This window comes from Pipistrellus kuhlii, unplaced genomic scaffold (genome assembly GCF_014108245.1).
Source record: "Pipistrellus kuhlii isolate mPipKuh1 unplaced genomic scaffold, mPipKuh1.p scaffold_m20_p_26, whole genome shotgun sequence".
NCBI lineage: Eukaryota > Metazoa > Chordata > Mammalia > Chiroptera > Vespertilionidae > Pipistrellus > Pipistrellus kuhlii.
This window is the reverse complement of record NW_023425525.1, coordinates 4,018,902-4,034,260: the sequence shown is the minus strand read 5'-3', so window position 1 is coordinate 4,034,260 and position 15,359 is coordinate 4,018,902. Positions and strand designations below refer to the sequence as shown.

The 15,359-nt window shown below is 46.8% G+C and overlaps 2 protein-coding genes across 2 annotated transcripts in view; one reads left to right on the top strand and one right to left on the bottom strand.

The window, feature by feature from the left end:
- IGF2BP3 (insulin like growth factor 2 mRNA binding protein 3) overlaps positions 1-3,238 on the top strand; it is an 80,236-nt gene extending 76,998 nt beyond the window's left edge. Inside the window, exons 14-15 of the mRNA XM_036453714.2 lie at positions 177-290; positions 1,050-3,238. Coding sequence (XP_036309607.1) covers positions 177-290; positions 1,050-1,148 — 213 coding nt within the window. The 3' untranslated portion in view covers positions 1,149-3,238. The remainder of the gene's footprint in view (positions 1-176; positions 291-1,049) is intronic.
- A 434-nt stretch (positions 3,239-3,672) lies between these two features.
- Positions 3,673-12,072, bottom strand: MALSU1 (mitochondrial assembly of ribosomal large subunit 1). Its single transcript, XM_036453717.2, has 4 exons — positions 11,786-12,072; positions 9,979-10,157; positions 5,207-5,288; positions 3,673-3,881 (listed from the first exon to the last, which is right to left on the bottom strand). The coding sequence occupies exons 1-4, from the start codon at positions 12,042-12,044 to the stop codon at positions 3,694-3,696; spliced, it is 708 nt and encodes a 235-aa protein (XP_036309610.1). The 5' UTR covers positions 12,045-12,072; the 3' UTR covers positions 3,673-3,693.
- Positions 12,073-15,359: the final 3,287 nt, after the last annotated feature.

Here is a 15,359-nt window from a genome sequence, read left to right as displayed (position 1 = left end):
TTTCCCTAAGCCTTGGTTTTCATCATCTTGCAGTGGGGACAGTATTACTAACCGGACAGAATCATTAGTGGATTGGGTGAAATTTGTAAAGCCATAGCTAGTGTTTGGCATAGTAAGTGCTCAGGAAATGGTAACAAAAGACAAAAGTTAACATGATTTGTATTCATCTTTTTCAGGTGAATGAGCTCCAGAATTTATCTAGCGCAGAAGTTGTTGTCCCACGTGACCAGACGCCTGATGAGAATGATCAAGTGGTGGTCAAAATAACTGGTCACTTCTATGCTTGCCAGGCAAGTGAGCTCTAATGTGATAAGCAAGTTCTAGTGCTTTTTCCCCAAATGGAAGCAATTTTCCTGTAGGTACCAAACACTTAAAAATTATTTTAATTGATTTATGTTTTCATATGAGTTGGTTTAATTCCAGGTGGTACAGAATTCAGGATAGAAAAAAGAGAACACACTGACAGAACTCTAGGCTGAGTCTACTTTGACCTCACAGCTAAGTTAAAAATGGCTGAGTGAGAAGAACTAAAGAGATAAGTCACTGCATTATTACTGTTAACAAAAGTTTTTCTTAATATGTCCCACAGGCTCCTTACAGGTGGCACAGATGTTATGGCAGGGAAGGCAGATGTTCAAACAAATGGAATGGCCCAGGCCCAAGGACTGGCTCACTTTTACCAGATTTCTTAATTCCACTAACGGCCAGGAAGCACTTTTATCCTGAGTTTCTCTATTCATGCTTCTCCTTGAATGTCTTGTCTTTCTCGTTCTTCTTCTTGCCACCCTCACAGGTGGACATGGCCCCTTCCCTAGACACTGAGAGCTCTGTCTGTCCTATCCCTGTGCCTGTGCTTCCAGGTGGGCCCATTGATTCTAGTGCCAAACAATTCCTTTTAGCAGGTGGCTTCAGAGACTACTAGCAAACTAATTAGGATGGATAATTAATCTTCAAATACACTTCTGTTTGAAGTTTTTGAAATGTAAAAGTAAAACCAACTTTGAGTAACTTTGATCAGGTGGGAATTTGAAAACTCTCTCCTTCTGTAGGTTGCCCAGAGGAAAATTCAGGAAATTCTGTCTCAGGTAAAGCAGCACCAACAGCAGAGAGCTCTGCAAAGTGGACCACCGCAGTCAAGACGGAAGTAAAGGCTCAGGAAACAGCCCACCACAGAGGCAGATGCCAAACCAAAGACAGATTGCTTAACCAACAGACGGCGGCTGACCCATCCAGAATCACATGCACAAGTTTTACCTAGCCAGTTGTTTCTGAGTACCAGGCAACTTCCGAACTCCTGTCTCTGTGAGAATGTATCTCTATGCTCTCTGAAACGGTGACACCCAGCTTTAAAAGGAAAAAATGAGGGGGAGGGAGGAAAAGAGGAGCTCTGCACTTCCCTTGTGTTGTATTTCCAGTGTAAAACTTGCTAATTTTTCTTAATGTTCCCGTTTATGCAAGAAATTGGCTTAGTGATGCACTCACTAAATTCATCAAATAAAAACAGATTGCTCCTAAGCGAGAATAGAATTATTATAGGAACTTAACTGTTATGATATCAACATAGAAAAACTTCTGTTTCATTTTTATCTAACACTAACATGAATAACCTAAGGGAAGTGCTGAATGGTGTTGGCAGGGGTATTAAATGTGCATTTTACTCAACTACCTCAGGTATTCAGTATGCAATGAAAGCAAATTTTGTGGGGTTTGTTTTTTTTTGAAATTTTTATATACTTTATAAAGATAAAAGTCCAACTGTTTTTTAAAAATAAAATTTAATTAGCTAACAGGCAAATAACTGAAAAAAATTTTTTTACTTCTGGCTGGTGACAGTAAAGCTGGAAAATTAATTTCAGGTTTTTGAGGCTTTGACAGTTTTTAGTTGGAAAGTCTAATGTCCAGTGACGGAGCAGTGCCTATATTTGGAGAGCAGCAATACCATTTCCTTTTTGTTTGTGGCAGGGAAAGTTTTTGATGGTACGAACAGCGTGAAGTGGTCGCAGGAAGTTCTGGAATGGCTGGCTAGTTTCAAATGGCTTCAGTGCTTTTGTTGGGCTAAGTGATTGAGTGCATAATTGCTTTGTGCTTCTGACTATCGCTACCTGAAGAAAGTGCAGCAATGGAGATATGCAGCCCTGTGGACTTGAAACGATTGGCAAAAAGCAAGCCTCAGCTTGTCTTACAGGTGCTTAGTTTGCCAATCCACCTCAGCAATTGGTTTACCCTTTGAGCAGACCCCAAGAGTTGCTTGTGAAGCCCAGTGGGGCAGTCAGATAGTGTGAGTGTTCCTTGGAAGGCCATGAAAAGCTCCATCTGCATGTGCCAGGCACTGCCATGAGCCTCACTAAGCTGTTTTGAAGATTTTTAAACAATGATAAAAAGGAAAGGCCACCTAAAATATTACGTTAAATACAGCAGGATTTCTGTATTCTGTGCAACCAGTTGTTGTAAGAAAACAATTTTTGGGATGTAGTTCGGATGACTGTGATAAAGCCTTTGACCTGAACTCATTTGCCCGTCCTGTAATTTGATAGCAAAGCCCAGGATGTTGAATTATGTGGGTGGTCTCCAAGGCACCCTGCTCTCAGAATTGTTTGTTGCTTTTTGTTCATGAAAGGATCACAGTCATCACATTACATGGATCTGAAGGACATATATAGTAACCCTGAAAAAATCATTTTGCCTCATTTGTATTTCAAAATGAATTTCTACAGACTAGGTAAGTTTTTCTAATGATCAGTGTATCAGACATTTTGGAAATGACTTGAAATGTTTTCAGAAAACCAGTTTATTTTGTAGTGTTAGCCAAAAAGTGCCCTTCTTGTCACTGAATTCATCTAGCATTCCTAACCCCCCCCACCAGCAAATTGCTTAAAAAAATAATCATGGACTGGCTTTCGGGTTGGTTTTTAGGTGAGATGTGCTTATGGCCAGAACTCTTCCTCAGTATTTGATTTTGCCAATATTTGATGAGTTGTTTTTTAAAAAATACAAATAGGTGCTGCATTTATATCTGCTGATTTAAATTCTGTCATATTTCACTTCTAGCCTTTAGTGTGGCAAATCATGTGTTACTTTGAATTAAGCATTGGTAATGGAGTATCTGGTAATAGCTAGAAAATAACTCTTGAGTTTGCACTCACCACATATGGATCATTCCTCATTTGTAATGTGCCCAAATGCAGCTTCATTTTCCAGACACCTTGATGCAGAATAAAGTTTTTCATCATTAGGTGCAGCTTACTGTTTTTATTTTTGATTTTTCAAGTAAATATGAATGTAAGTTACAAATTTAAACAGATTTTTAGTAATACTGAAGTCATTCTCAAGGTAAGCACCAATATCTATTATTTCCTTTATCCCATGGTACGTAATGTGAACCTGGATAATACTGTTCGCAGATGAACTGGAATTATAGGGCTAGTTATGTGTTTTTGCTTTATTTTTTAAAATGTTGTCCATAGTAATACTTATACTGAAGCAAAATTAATAAAAAATCTGAGAGTTAACATGGGGACCAGTGATAACTCCAGGAAACCCTCCTGGCAGCTCAGGAACAAAGACAACATTAAAACTGCAGTTGAAGCTCCTTTACCTGCACTCTCCACATTCTAGTGTCGGCATGATGCCCATTCAGGTAAGACTTGTGTTGACAATAACTTACCCGCAGTCTGAAATGAGCAAACCAGAATTTTATTCACATTTGAACTCCACTGGAGTCAGGGATGACGTGTCATCTTCTATTCCAAGAATGAAGTCTTCAGGTAACGCCTGAGGTGCTATCTGAGCTAACTGGTCGTCATAGGAACGCAGGGTCCATAACTTCTCTAGTTCATACATTTCTCTGGTCTCCGGAAGCATCAAATGAACCACCATCCTGCCTATGAAGGACAGGTAAGAGTTACAAAGCAGCAGCAGTCTGTCTGATGCTGTTCTAATAGTGTATTACTCACAGTGTAACTATAGGAACTCAAATAATAGTTCTCAAGGTGTGGACCACAGAAGAGCATTGTCTGAAAACCTGTTAGAAAACTCGGCCCATCCAGTAAAATACCACCGAATGCTGCTGTGTTTTTGTCTCAGTGCATCACACAGAAGGGTGCATGATGCCAATATATACAAGTTATTGTATTCCAAGTGACTGCCAGTCAGCTCTCTCTTGAGAATTCTCCAAATGTGTCACTGCCTTTTGTTCTGGGCTATCTTTTTTGAGATACTTGCTCTGGAGCAAAGGGCAGCTATGGATGGGGAAAGTAGGATAATACACAAGATATTCCTACCTACTAAAATTACCTGGTCTAAAATGTTAAGTGACAAAGCTGAGAAACCCTGACTTATAGCCTTGCCAGAAAAAACGTCTTCCACCATTGCAAAAGGAGCTGCTTCCCGCCCATCATAAACAATGTCAATTCTGTAAAATCCGGTTCCTCTCTTAGAACGGTGTGTACAGGCCCATGTTGCTCTATATCACATGTGTCAAACACAAGGCCCGCGGGCCAAATCCGTCCCGCCAGGCCTTGCAATGTGGCCCGCACCGCGCTGTCATCACTGCACTCCGCTGCGTTTCCATCACAATGACAGTTTATGACTGTTCAGTAAACCATTCGGCCCGCGATTTAGGCTGGATTTTAGATTTTGGCCCCTTCTCTGATTGAGTTCGACACCCCTACTCTATATAAACGGGCTTAGGGAGCCCGCTCCAAAAGTGCTGCTGTTGGCTGTGCTATTACAATAACAGCCTTGACTCCTTTAGCCAGAAACTGGCTGCTTGACAAGAGAAAATCTCAGGCTCCCCTCAGTTCTTGACAGTTACTATTTTTCCCTTTGAAGTAAGTACCTTGTGGGGAAATACTTCAAGACTATGTGTATATATTAATACCCAGATTTGTTAGGTCTCTTCAAATTCCAGTCCTAAGTCGGAAGTGCTCTTCACCTCAGCCAAGGCATTTAAGGCCACGATGGTTAGGTGTGTCCCAGGCCTTCTGGTGCCACTAAGGGATCTCTACCATGTTACCTATCCTGGTCTATCCTCTTTCTGACCTCTTTGACTCATTACATACATACCAGGTTAGGTGAGCATCTCACATGTGAATAAGAACACCTGGGTTACAATGAAAACATTTTGAAAAATTTATATGGGAAAATACTCAGCAATTTGATCTCAGTCCTGCAGTTGAAAATAGTTCAATGTGTCAACATAACTTACCAAAGTCCACACACAGCCAGTCATCAGTGTCCTTCCCTTCAATTCTCACATGAGGCTCATTTTTACTTTTTAGGAATTTGTACTGAAAAAGGAGAGAGAATTTATTAAAGGGAGAAGGGGTGGGGGAAATCTTTCCTCTTACTGAGGTTCTGGTGGTATTTTTTTCTTGGTCTTAATTTGGAACCTAGCTTACTCATTCCTATTTGCCCCATAATTAATAACTTAGGAAAACTAGTTCCCCCTAAGTCCTTCCCAATTTCTATGCCTCTCTAACTGAATACTCCTGCCCCAAACCACCACAGTGTCTCTGGTGCACAGTCATAAACTCATATCTGGTCCTCACCTACATCATCCCTTCTGCTCATCCCAGCTTCCCTTCATTCTCAGGGAAGCAATGTTAATGAGACTTCATCATCCCACATCTGCTCCCAACAGATACATTTGTCACAAAAGGACATTAATGACCAAGGTGACAGAACTATGCGCACGTATCAAAAGCCAGAGCTCCTGCCCAAAGCTGGTGTGGCTCAGTGGGTAGAGCATCGGTCTGCGGACTGAAAGGTCCCGGGTTCAATTCCCGTCAAGGGCATGTAACTTGGTTGTGGGCACATCCCCAGTAGGGGGTGTGCAAGAGGCAGCTGATCGACGATTCTCATCTATGTTTCTCCCTCCCTCTCTGTAAAAAAGTAAAATATATACTTTTTTAAAAAGAGCTCCTAAACCAGGCGTCCTCAAACTTTTTAAAGTGGGGGCCAGATCACGGTCCCTCAGAGAGCTGGAGGGCCGGACTATATGAACTACTAATTCCTACTGTAACACCTCGGCTGCGCTCACTGCCCAAAAAACCTGGCGGGCCGGATCAGACTCCTCTGCGGGCCGCAGTTTGAAGACGCCTGTCCTAAACACACAAAACGCTGATAGGATTAATGAAAGAAATAGATGGCAACAGTAAGATGAGACTCACTACCCATTTTCAATAACGGACAGAACAACCAGACAAAAGATCAATGAAGAATAAAGACAACATTACAAAACCATCGGACTTCACAGACATCTAATAAGAACATTGCACCCAACAATAGCAGAATACAACCTTTTTAAAAGTACATGAAACATTTTTCAGGATACATCACGTAAGGCCACAAAACAACTCTTGATAAATTTTAAAACTGACTTTTAGAGATGGGAAAAAAGAGGGACAGAAACACCAATCCACTGCAATCTGCTCACCCCTCTGCTGGGGATCAAGCCTGCAACCTGGGCATATGCCCTGACCAGGAATCTAACCTGGTTCATGGACGGACACTTAACCATTGAGTCACACCCACAGTGCAAGTCTTTATAAATTCAGTTTTTTTAAAAAAAATTACGTAAGTATATTTTCTGGTCACAATGAAAACTAGAAATCAGAATGAAAACTAAAAATATCCACAAAAATGTAGAAATTAACACTTAAACTTACAAAAACTAGGAAATGAAAAACAAAAACTAGCAGAAAGAAGGAAACGATCAGAGAATAAAATGAAACCAAGATTTGTTTTTTAAAAAGATCAATAAAATTGGCAAATCTTTAGGTGGATTAACAGAAATAAATAGAAGACCCAAATAACTAAACCAGAAATTGACCCACACCATTACAGTCGATTAATATTTGACAAAGGAGGCAAGAACATACAATGCAGTAAAGACAGTCTCTTCAACAAATGGTTCTGGGAAAACTGGACAAATGCAAAAGGATGAAACGACCACTCACACCATACACAAGCATAAACTCAAGGTGGATAAAAGACTTAAATGTAAGGCATGAAACCATAAAAATCTTAAAGGAGATCGTGGCAGTAAAATCTCGGGCATCTCATGTAGCAATGAGTTTACGGATACATACCCTAAGGGCAAAGGAAACTAAGGAGAAAATAAATGGGACATCAAAATAAAAGCTTCTGCTCAAAATAAACCACCATCAAAATGAAAAGCAAATCCTAATGTATGGGAGACTATATTTGCCAATGATAGACTTGATAAGGGGTTAATATCCGAAAATATATAAAGTACTCATATAACTCAACAAAAGGAAGACAATCCAATTTAAAAATGGACAGAAAACCCGAACAGACATTTCTCCAAAGGACATACAAATGGTCAAGAGATATATGAAAAACTGCTCAAAGTCACATATCAGAGAAATGCAAATTAAAACCACAATGAGAGAGCACCTCACGCCTGTCAGAATGGCTATCACAAAGAAAGCAACAAACAAGTGCTGGGAAGAATGTGGAGAAAAGGGAACGCAGTCTGGTGCGGCCACCATGGAAAACAGTATGGAGTTTCAGAAAGAATATATGCACCCCTATGTTCCCAGCAGCAGCATTTACAATAGCTAAGATCTGGAAACAGTCCACGTGCCCACCAGTAGATGAATGGATAAAAAAGCTGTGGGACATTTACACCATGGAAAAGTAATGAAAAGCAAGGACCTACAACGAAAGTTACTCTAACCAGGAAAGCTATCATTTAGAATAGAAGGATAAAGAGCTTCCCAGACAAGTAAAAGCTAATAAAGTTTATCACCACCAAATTAGTATTGCATGAAATGTTAAGAAAAAAAATAAATATAAACAATAAAATGGCAATAAACATATATATCAACAATTAAATCTAAAAATCAAAATAAGCAAAACAGAAACAGACTCATAGACACAGAACATTTTGATGGCTGCCAGATGGGAGGGGATTGGGAGATGGGTGAAAGAGGTGAAGGGATTAAGAAAAACAAATTTGTTGTTACAGAATAGTCATGGGATTGTAAAGTACAGAATAGGAAACACCGTCAATCATATTCTAACAACTATGTATAGTATCAGATGAGTACAAGATTTATTGGGATGATCATTAGTAAGTTATAGTGAATCACTGGGGTGAACACCTGAAACTAATATGTTGAAAGGGTTAGCTAATAGCTTGTTTAGGGACTGAGGAGGGTACAGTGGAGACATTAGTAAAGATGCGGGGGGTGCTTATCTTCCTGTACAGAGGATAGAAAAGTGCCACGCCCAGCTAGAAATATTTCTGGCCTGAGCAATTAAAATAGCCACATACCAAGGGCAGACAGGGTACCTCTGGCCTGAGCAATTAAAGTGACCAAAAGTTAGACCAAAAGTAGCCCTGACCGAGCAGCTGGGAGAGAGAAGAGAAGGCTTTCTGTGCCAGCACAACTGGAAGAAAACCATAAGATAAACCAAAAGTGACTCCAACCAGGAAGGTGAGGGGGCACCACAAGGGCTTTGAGCTTTGACACTAATTCTATGTAGCAAAATGACCAATAAGGAAAACAGGGATCCTAAATTAAGGAAAGGGACCAATAAAAAAAAGTCAGATTCAAACTAAGAACTGCAGCATATATAAACTGGAGACAAAGGGACATGAGACAATTTTTTAACTTTTTTTTTCATTAGAAAGAGAGAGAGCAGGCTTTTCCAATTGGGGGGAGGGGGTGTCCCTCCCCATGGGGTCCCTTTTGGGGACACCCCCTGCCCAAATGGAGTTTGTATCTGCTTCCAAAAAAATTCTACATCTTTAAAAAATATGTTTTAGAGAGGAAGGGAGAGGGAGAGAGAGAAACATCAATGATGAGAGAGAATCAATGATTGGCTGCCTCCTGCATGCCCCCTACCGGGGATCGAGCCCGAAACCCAGGCAGGTGCCCTTGGTTGGAATCAAACCTGGACTCTTCAGGGGGAAGCAACCCAAATGTCCATCACTGGATGGACAGATAAAATCTGGTTGTACATACAATAAAATGACACATACCACAATATGATGAACCTTGAAAACATGATGCTAAGTGGTTTAAGCCAGCCACAAACAAAACGAACAAGCTGGGTATTGTTTCACTCATATGAGGTGCTTAGAGCAGTCAAATTTAGAGAGACAGAAAGCAGGATGGTGGTTCCCGGGGCTGGGGAAGGGAGAAGGGAAGTTACTGTTTAATGTGCACAGGCACCAAGGCTGTTTCCAGCCCCGTCTTATTTTACCCCCTCTCGGGGCAAACCAGCTCTTCTTTTGGTCTTAATTGTCCAACTTTCACCGAGGTCAGAGAGGGGTTTCCCTGTAAAGCGGTGTCGGAATCAGGGAAGGCTGCCAAGTACCTTTTCTTCCTCGTTCTGATTTACAGCCAGGACAGCTGGAGAATGAGCTGCGTCCCCTTCCGCCCGCTGTGAATCGGAGGGTAAGGACTAAACCACATTCATCTTCCTTCCCCATGCCCAGGACGGGGCTTGGGAGCACAGGACATGCTCTAGGCCAGCACTGTCCTTCCTGCAGAGATGTCTTACCGTCCTGTCCAGCACGGCAGCCATTAGTCACACGCGGCCACCGAGCACCTGAAACTCAGCCTACCCTATCAGGCAGCGCTGCTCTAGAAACCCCTCCGGGGTACACTCTCTAGTGTGTCTCAGGTTATTTTTAGTATTTTTAAAAAGACAAGAATTATTTGTCCCCATCATTTCTTTCTTTCTTTTTTTTTTTTTTAAGTCTTTGCTGTTGACAGTATTACATAGGTCCTCCTTTCCCTCCCCATTAACCCTCTTCCAGCCTGCGCCCATCCCTCCCCCAATATTTTCACTATCAAAGCACATAAAACACTCATGCAAATTCTGAGCGTGTGGGGCCTCTATCATCTCATTGACAGATTCACTTTTCTCGAGTTTCTCCTCGGCCTAACGAGCCGACACTGTGTCATTCCGCTCAGGGTCCCAAAGGGAGGAGCGTCCTACCGTTTTGACGATGTAGAAGGCCATGGCGTGCAGGTGCCGGGGGGAGGCCCCGCTGCCGATCACGAAGTAGTCCGTGTACTTCATTTCCGGAGGCACCTGGATCACACACAGGTCTCTGGCGTTTTCTTGCCTCAGGAGCGAAACCAGCATGTCAATGTCAAACTTGGAAGCCGCATGGTCTGAAAGGCACGAAGTTCTGCTCGTGTCAGGAGGCCCCGCTGGAGTCAAACACGGGATCCCCGGGGCACGGGGTCTGAAACGCCTCCGGAGCCGGCGGGGCCCGGCCGGGGCAGGGCTTGCAGGAAGGGCGCTCGGTCCCGCAGCCACCCCCCCCCCCGGGGGCTGTGACCTGTGCACACAGAACCAGCCGCTAGGACCAGAGCAAAGGGCAATGGGCTCGGGCAGACCGGGTAGAAGGAAGGAAAACGGCCCGCTGGGGAGGCGGCGGGACAGCCGGGGGCGCAGGAGACTGAACAGCGGACAGAAGGACCAGGATCTGAAATCCTGAGCTGGGAGGGCTCTGGTGATCGGGTCCACAGCCTTCATCCGCCAGCGGCCGGCGAACCCGTCAGTCCGCAGAGCCAAACACCGACAGGACGAGGATGGAAGTTCCTTTGGAGAGCCACGCGTTTTAAACGTAAACGTCTCCTAACGCCACTTCGTCGGCACAGACCCGCCCGGCCGCGGCATCTCGTGGAAGAGCCGCCTGTGGCTCGCGAGCCGCAGTTTGCCGACCACGGCTCTAGAAACTCGGGCCTCAAATCAACCGAGGAGAGCGCTAAACGTTTTAAAACAAAACAAACAACCCTTATCTGGGCCCTCCGGCTTTCCTTACACAGCCGCCGGCGTTCTGTGACCGTTATCCGGGAAAGCCTTGTGAGACGGAGCTGTTGTGTGCTCCGCGGGGAGCGGGGCCCGTCCGTGTGCGATCCCGTCCGTCCGTCCGTCCGCCCGCGGCCGCCGGGCCCGCACTCACCGCACCCGCCCGCCGCCCGCCGCCCGCCGCCCGCCGCCCGCCGCCCGCCCGGCCCTCCTCAGGCCTCCGCGGCCTCCGGGACAGGCCTCAGCCGCCCGCCGTCCGCGCCTCCGGCACCGGCCCGGCCCCACGCCCGGCCCCACCCCCAGCCCCGGCCCCATCCCCATCCCCATCCCCATCCCCATCCCCGGCCCCGGCCCCATCCCCATCCCCATCCCCGGCCCCGGCCCCGGCCCCATCCCCATCCCCATCCCCATCCCCATCCCCATCCCCGCCCCCGCCCCCGGCCCCGGCCCCATCCCCATCCCCATCCCCATCCCCATCCCCGGCCCCGGCCCCATCCCCATCCCCATCCCCATCCCCGGCCCCGGCCCCATCCCCATCCCCATCCCCGGCCCCGGCCCCATCCCCATCCCCATCCCCATCCCCATCCCCATCCCCGCCCCCGGCCCCGGCCCCATCCCCATCCCCATCCCCATCCCCGGCCCCGGCCCCACGCCGGCGGCGGCCGGTCCCCCGGGGGAGGGCGGGGGCGCGGGCGGAGGGCGGCGCCGAGGCCCCGGGCCGCAGCCGCCCCCGCGCCCTCTCTCCCGGGGAACGGCCGTGGGCGCCCCCAGCCCGCGCCCCCTCCCACCGGGACCGGGGAGGGGCGCCCCAGGGAAGGCGGCAGACGATTTCCGACCACCTGATTCGGGGCTTTTTCAAACGCCGCGGGGCGAAGGGTGGGAACCCGGGACGACGTCGCCGAAAGCGGGGCGTGTGGTCACCCCACTCCCAGGTTCCTCAGCCCCGCGGCCGGACCGGGCCCGCCTCCCGCGCCCGCGCCCGTACCTGCGGCGCCGGGTTCCCGGGGCTCCGCGCCCGCCGCCTCCGTCGCCCACGCCGGCCGCCCCCCCAGGCCGGGCCCGCCGTGCAGGCCGCGGGCGAGGCCCGGGCAGAGCCGGCCGGGCGCCGGCCCCGCCGGAAGCCGCCGCGGGCCCAGCAGCCGCAGCCGCGCCCCGGCGCCCGCCCCCGGCGCCGCGGCCGGGGAGACGGCCCCGAGGCCCCGCAGCGCCCAGGCCCGCCGCGCCGCGCACCCCGCGGGCCCCATCGCTGTCGCCGCGCGGCGACGTACGGGGCGGGGCTTAAGGAAGTTTCCGCGGCCTCCGATTGGCCCTGTCAGTGCGGCGCGGCCTGGAAATTTGACGTCTGGAGTGGGCGGAGCCGGGGCGGTGGGCGGGGCCTGAAGCCCTAGGGAAACAGCCGCGGCCGGGATGAGCTGATATGGGGCTCAGGTTTTGCCCACCCTGCTGGCCATGAAGGCAGGAATTTTATCTATCTATCTATCTATCTATCTATCTATCTATCTATCTATCTATCTATCTATCTATCTATCTATTTAAATTTCGTTCTTTAAAAAAAAATATATATATATATGTTTCTTTTTTATTGATTTTTTACAGAGAGGAAGGGAGAGGGATAGAGAGTTAGAAACATCGATGAGAGAGAATCATTGATCAGCTGCCTCTTGCACCACCCCTGCTGGGGATGTACCCGGCAACCAAGGTACATGCCCTTGACCGGAATCGAACCCGGGACCTTTCAGTCCGCAAGCCGACGCTCTATCCACTGAGCCAAACCGGTCTCGGCAGGAATTTTATTTATTTATTTAAATTTCATTCTTTTAAAAAATATATATATTTTATTGATTTTTTTTACTGAGAGGAAGGGAGAGGGATAGGGAGTTTGAAACATCGATGAGAGAGCGTCATTGATCAGCTGCCTCTTGCATACCCCCTACTGGGGTTGTGCCCACAACCAAGGTACCGGAATTGAACCCGGGACCCTTCAGTCCCCAGGCTGATGCTCTATCCACTGAGCCAAACCGGTTTGGGCTTATTTTGTTTTTGACTGTTCTCTCCACAGCGCCTAACTCAGCTGGTTGTGAAGGAACAGACGTTGCTGCTGTCGATCAGCCTGGAGTTAGGACACGTCATGTCCCACTCATCGCTCATTACCAAAAATGACCAAGATTCCCTTGCAAACTGGAAACCCCACGAGGAAAGTGTGTATTCTGGACAACTGGGGTGGAGGCGGAGGTGTAAAGGACCATTTGGAAAACGTTTTGAGTTAGGTCAGCCATCTAGGTGTGTCACTCTCCATGTGGACTTTTTATGCCCATGGATCGCACTTTGGGGTCCACCTCTGTGACCGTAGGAATGAATGCCCAGGTGTAGCAGTCACAGTGTTAGATCGCGGGGTCTGAGAGGTGAGAGGTCCTGGGAGGAAGAGCGACTTGCCTGTGGCCATACTGGAACCAGATGCTGTGTCTGAACTCCAGGCTGGTGACTTCTGGGAGGAAGAGGCCAGTAGAAAGGGACAAATATTCCAAATGCCTGGAACAGGGCCACGCACAAAGTAGGGCCTCCAAATGCTTGATACGTTAGAGAGCGGCCTCTAAACTGTTAAACAACTGAAAATTCAATGAGGGCAACTAGTGTTTATGAGTGAGTCAGAAGTGTTCAAAATGCAGACATTTATAAAAAGTCCTAAGAAATAAGAAACTCCCAGAATAACTTATTACCTACACATTTCAATTTTCATGGGAAGTTCTAATTCTCAGCGAACATTAATCGTCACTCCCCCATTTCATAGATAGCCATTCAGCAGAAGTTAAAGGAGTAGTTGCCGAAGTCACATAGAAAATATAAATCTAAAGAACTCATGATTTCAGCACTCTCTCCGGCTTTTTGTTAGATGGAAATGTTGGGGGGCTCGATAAGGATTTCAGCCCGCCTCTGACTTGCTTCCTTGGTGAGGGACTGCTTATCTGCTGCCCTCTGCTGCCCTCTGCTGATAGAAGGAAAGTTTGGATCTCAAGACCACAGTTCTCAAAATTAGGTGCTGGGAGCAGCATTCTCAGCATCACCGGAACGGATGAGAAATCCAAATTATGAGTCCACCCCTGGACACGGAATTAGAAACTCTGAAGGTGGGGCTCAGGAGAATGTGTTTTAACCTCCAAGTGATTCTGCTGAAACTCAGTAATAATACTAATGTCCTGGCCTCCTAATGGTCATAAAAACGACAAAGCATCTTCCCACTGCTCTGCCCTCGGGCCTCACATAGTGGTACACACCACAGTGCCACACACAGAGGCTTCCATGCCCATTCTCTCTCTCAGGGGGTCTGGCGCAGCCCTGTGGACCACACACCCATTTTACAGATGAGGAGACCGAGGCTCAAGAAAGGCCCAATAACTTGCCCAGGTTACTCACCTTTAAGTGGCAGGGCTGGGCTTGAATCCAGGTCTTCTGTCTTTACCTCCAGGTCAAGGGTTTCTTCAATTAATCCAATACAGGGTTTCTAACGTCTTGGCCAGATCACATGGGGTGCTTTGTTGTGGGGTGCTGTGGTTTATAGGATGTTTAGCAGCATTCCTAACCTCTACCAACTAGATGTCAGCAGCACCTCACCCTGGCAGTGACAACCAAAAACGCCTCCTAATATTATCAATGACGCTCAAGGGGCAGAGTAACCCATGGCTGAGAGCAGAGATCTGCAGCCAACACATAGAGGGGAGAAATATCACAATTCATGTTCTGCACTTGCTTTATACCTCAGAGATGGTTTCAGAACTAATAGCTTCATTTTGGGCATCTAGGCCATCTATGAAGTGAATGCACTAAATGATGCTCTCCACCAGCTCCTTGTAGGATTCTTCACCATTCCTTAAGAAAAGTAACAATAATCCCATAAGATTGTCTGGAACCCAGTATGTATGCACTTGAATTCCCCTTAGTTGTCCCAAGAATATATTTCACAGCCTTTTGATTATCCACACAGCTCCGATTCAGACTCCTAAGCTGCTTTCAGTTGCTGTGTCTCTCTAGTCTCTTCTGGTCTAGAACAAATGGTGGCCGAGGGGCGTATCTGACTTCCCACCTGCTTTTTGTTTGTTTTTTTAAATTAAATATATTTTTCATTGATTTCAGAGAGAAAGAGGGAGAGAGAGATGGAAACGTCAATGATGAGAATTATTGATTGGCTGCCTCCTGCAAGCCCCTCACTAGGGATCAAGCCCACAACCCAGCATGTGCCCTTGACTGGAATAGAACCCGGGACTTTTCAGTTTGCAGGCTGACACTCTATCCACTGAGCCAAACCAGCAAGGCGTTTGTAAGAGCTTGTTTGTCATTTATGTATGTGGTAGCAGAGTTGAGTAGCTGCGACAGAAGCTGTATGACACACAAAACCTACAATATTCACTATCTGGCCCTTTACAGAAGAAGTTTGCTGATCCAGGATTTAGAACTAGCCTCTCACCTTCATTTTTAAAATGCTGCTGACTGTTTCAGGAGTCCAGAGCAATTGTTTTTGGAAAACCTCTTCCTTTAGATTGGCCTGATTATACACACTTACATAA

Excerpts from the sequence above, each read along its gene's own strand:
- MALSU1 (XM_036453717.2), bottom strand. The coding sequence starts at position 12,044 with ATGGGGCCCGCGGGGTGCGCGGCGCGGCGGGCCTGGGCGCTGCGGGGC. Across the intron at positions 5,289-9,978 it reads CCTTCTACATCGTCAAAACG|TACAAATTCCTAAAAAGTAA; the intron begins GTAGGACGCTCC and ends CTCCTTTTTCAG. Across the intron at positions 3,882-5,206 it reads CTGGCTGTGTGTGGACTTTG|GCAGGATGGTGGTTCATTTG; the intron begins GTAAGTTATGTT and ends TGTCCTTCATAG.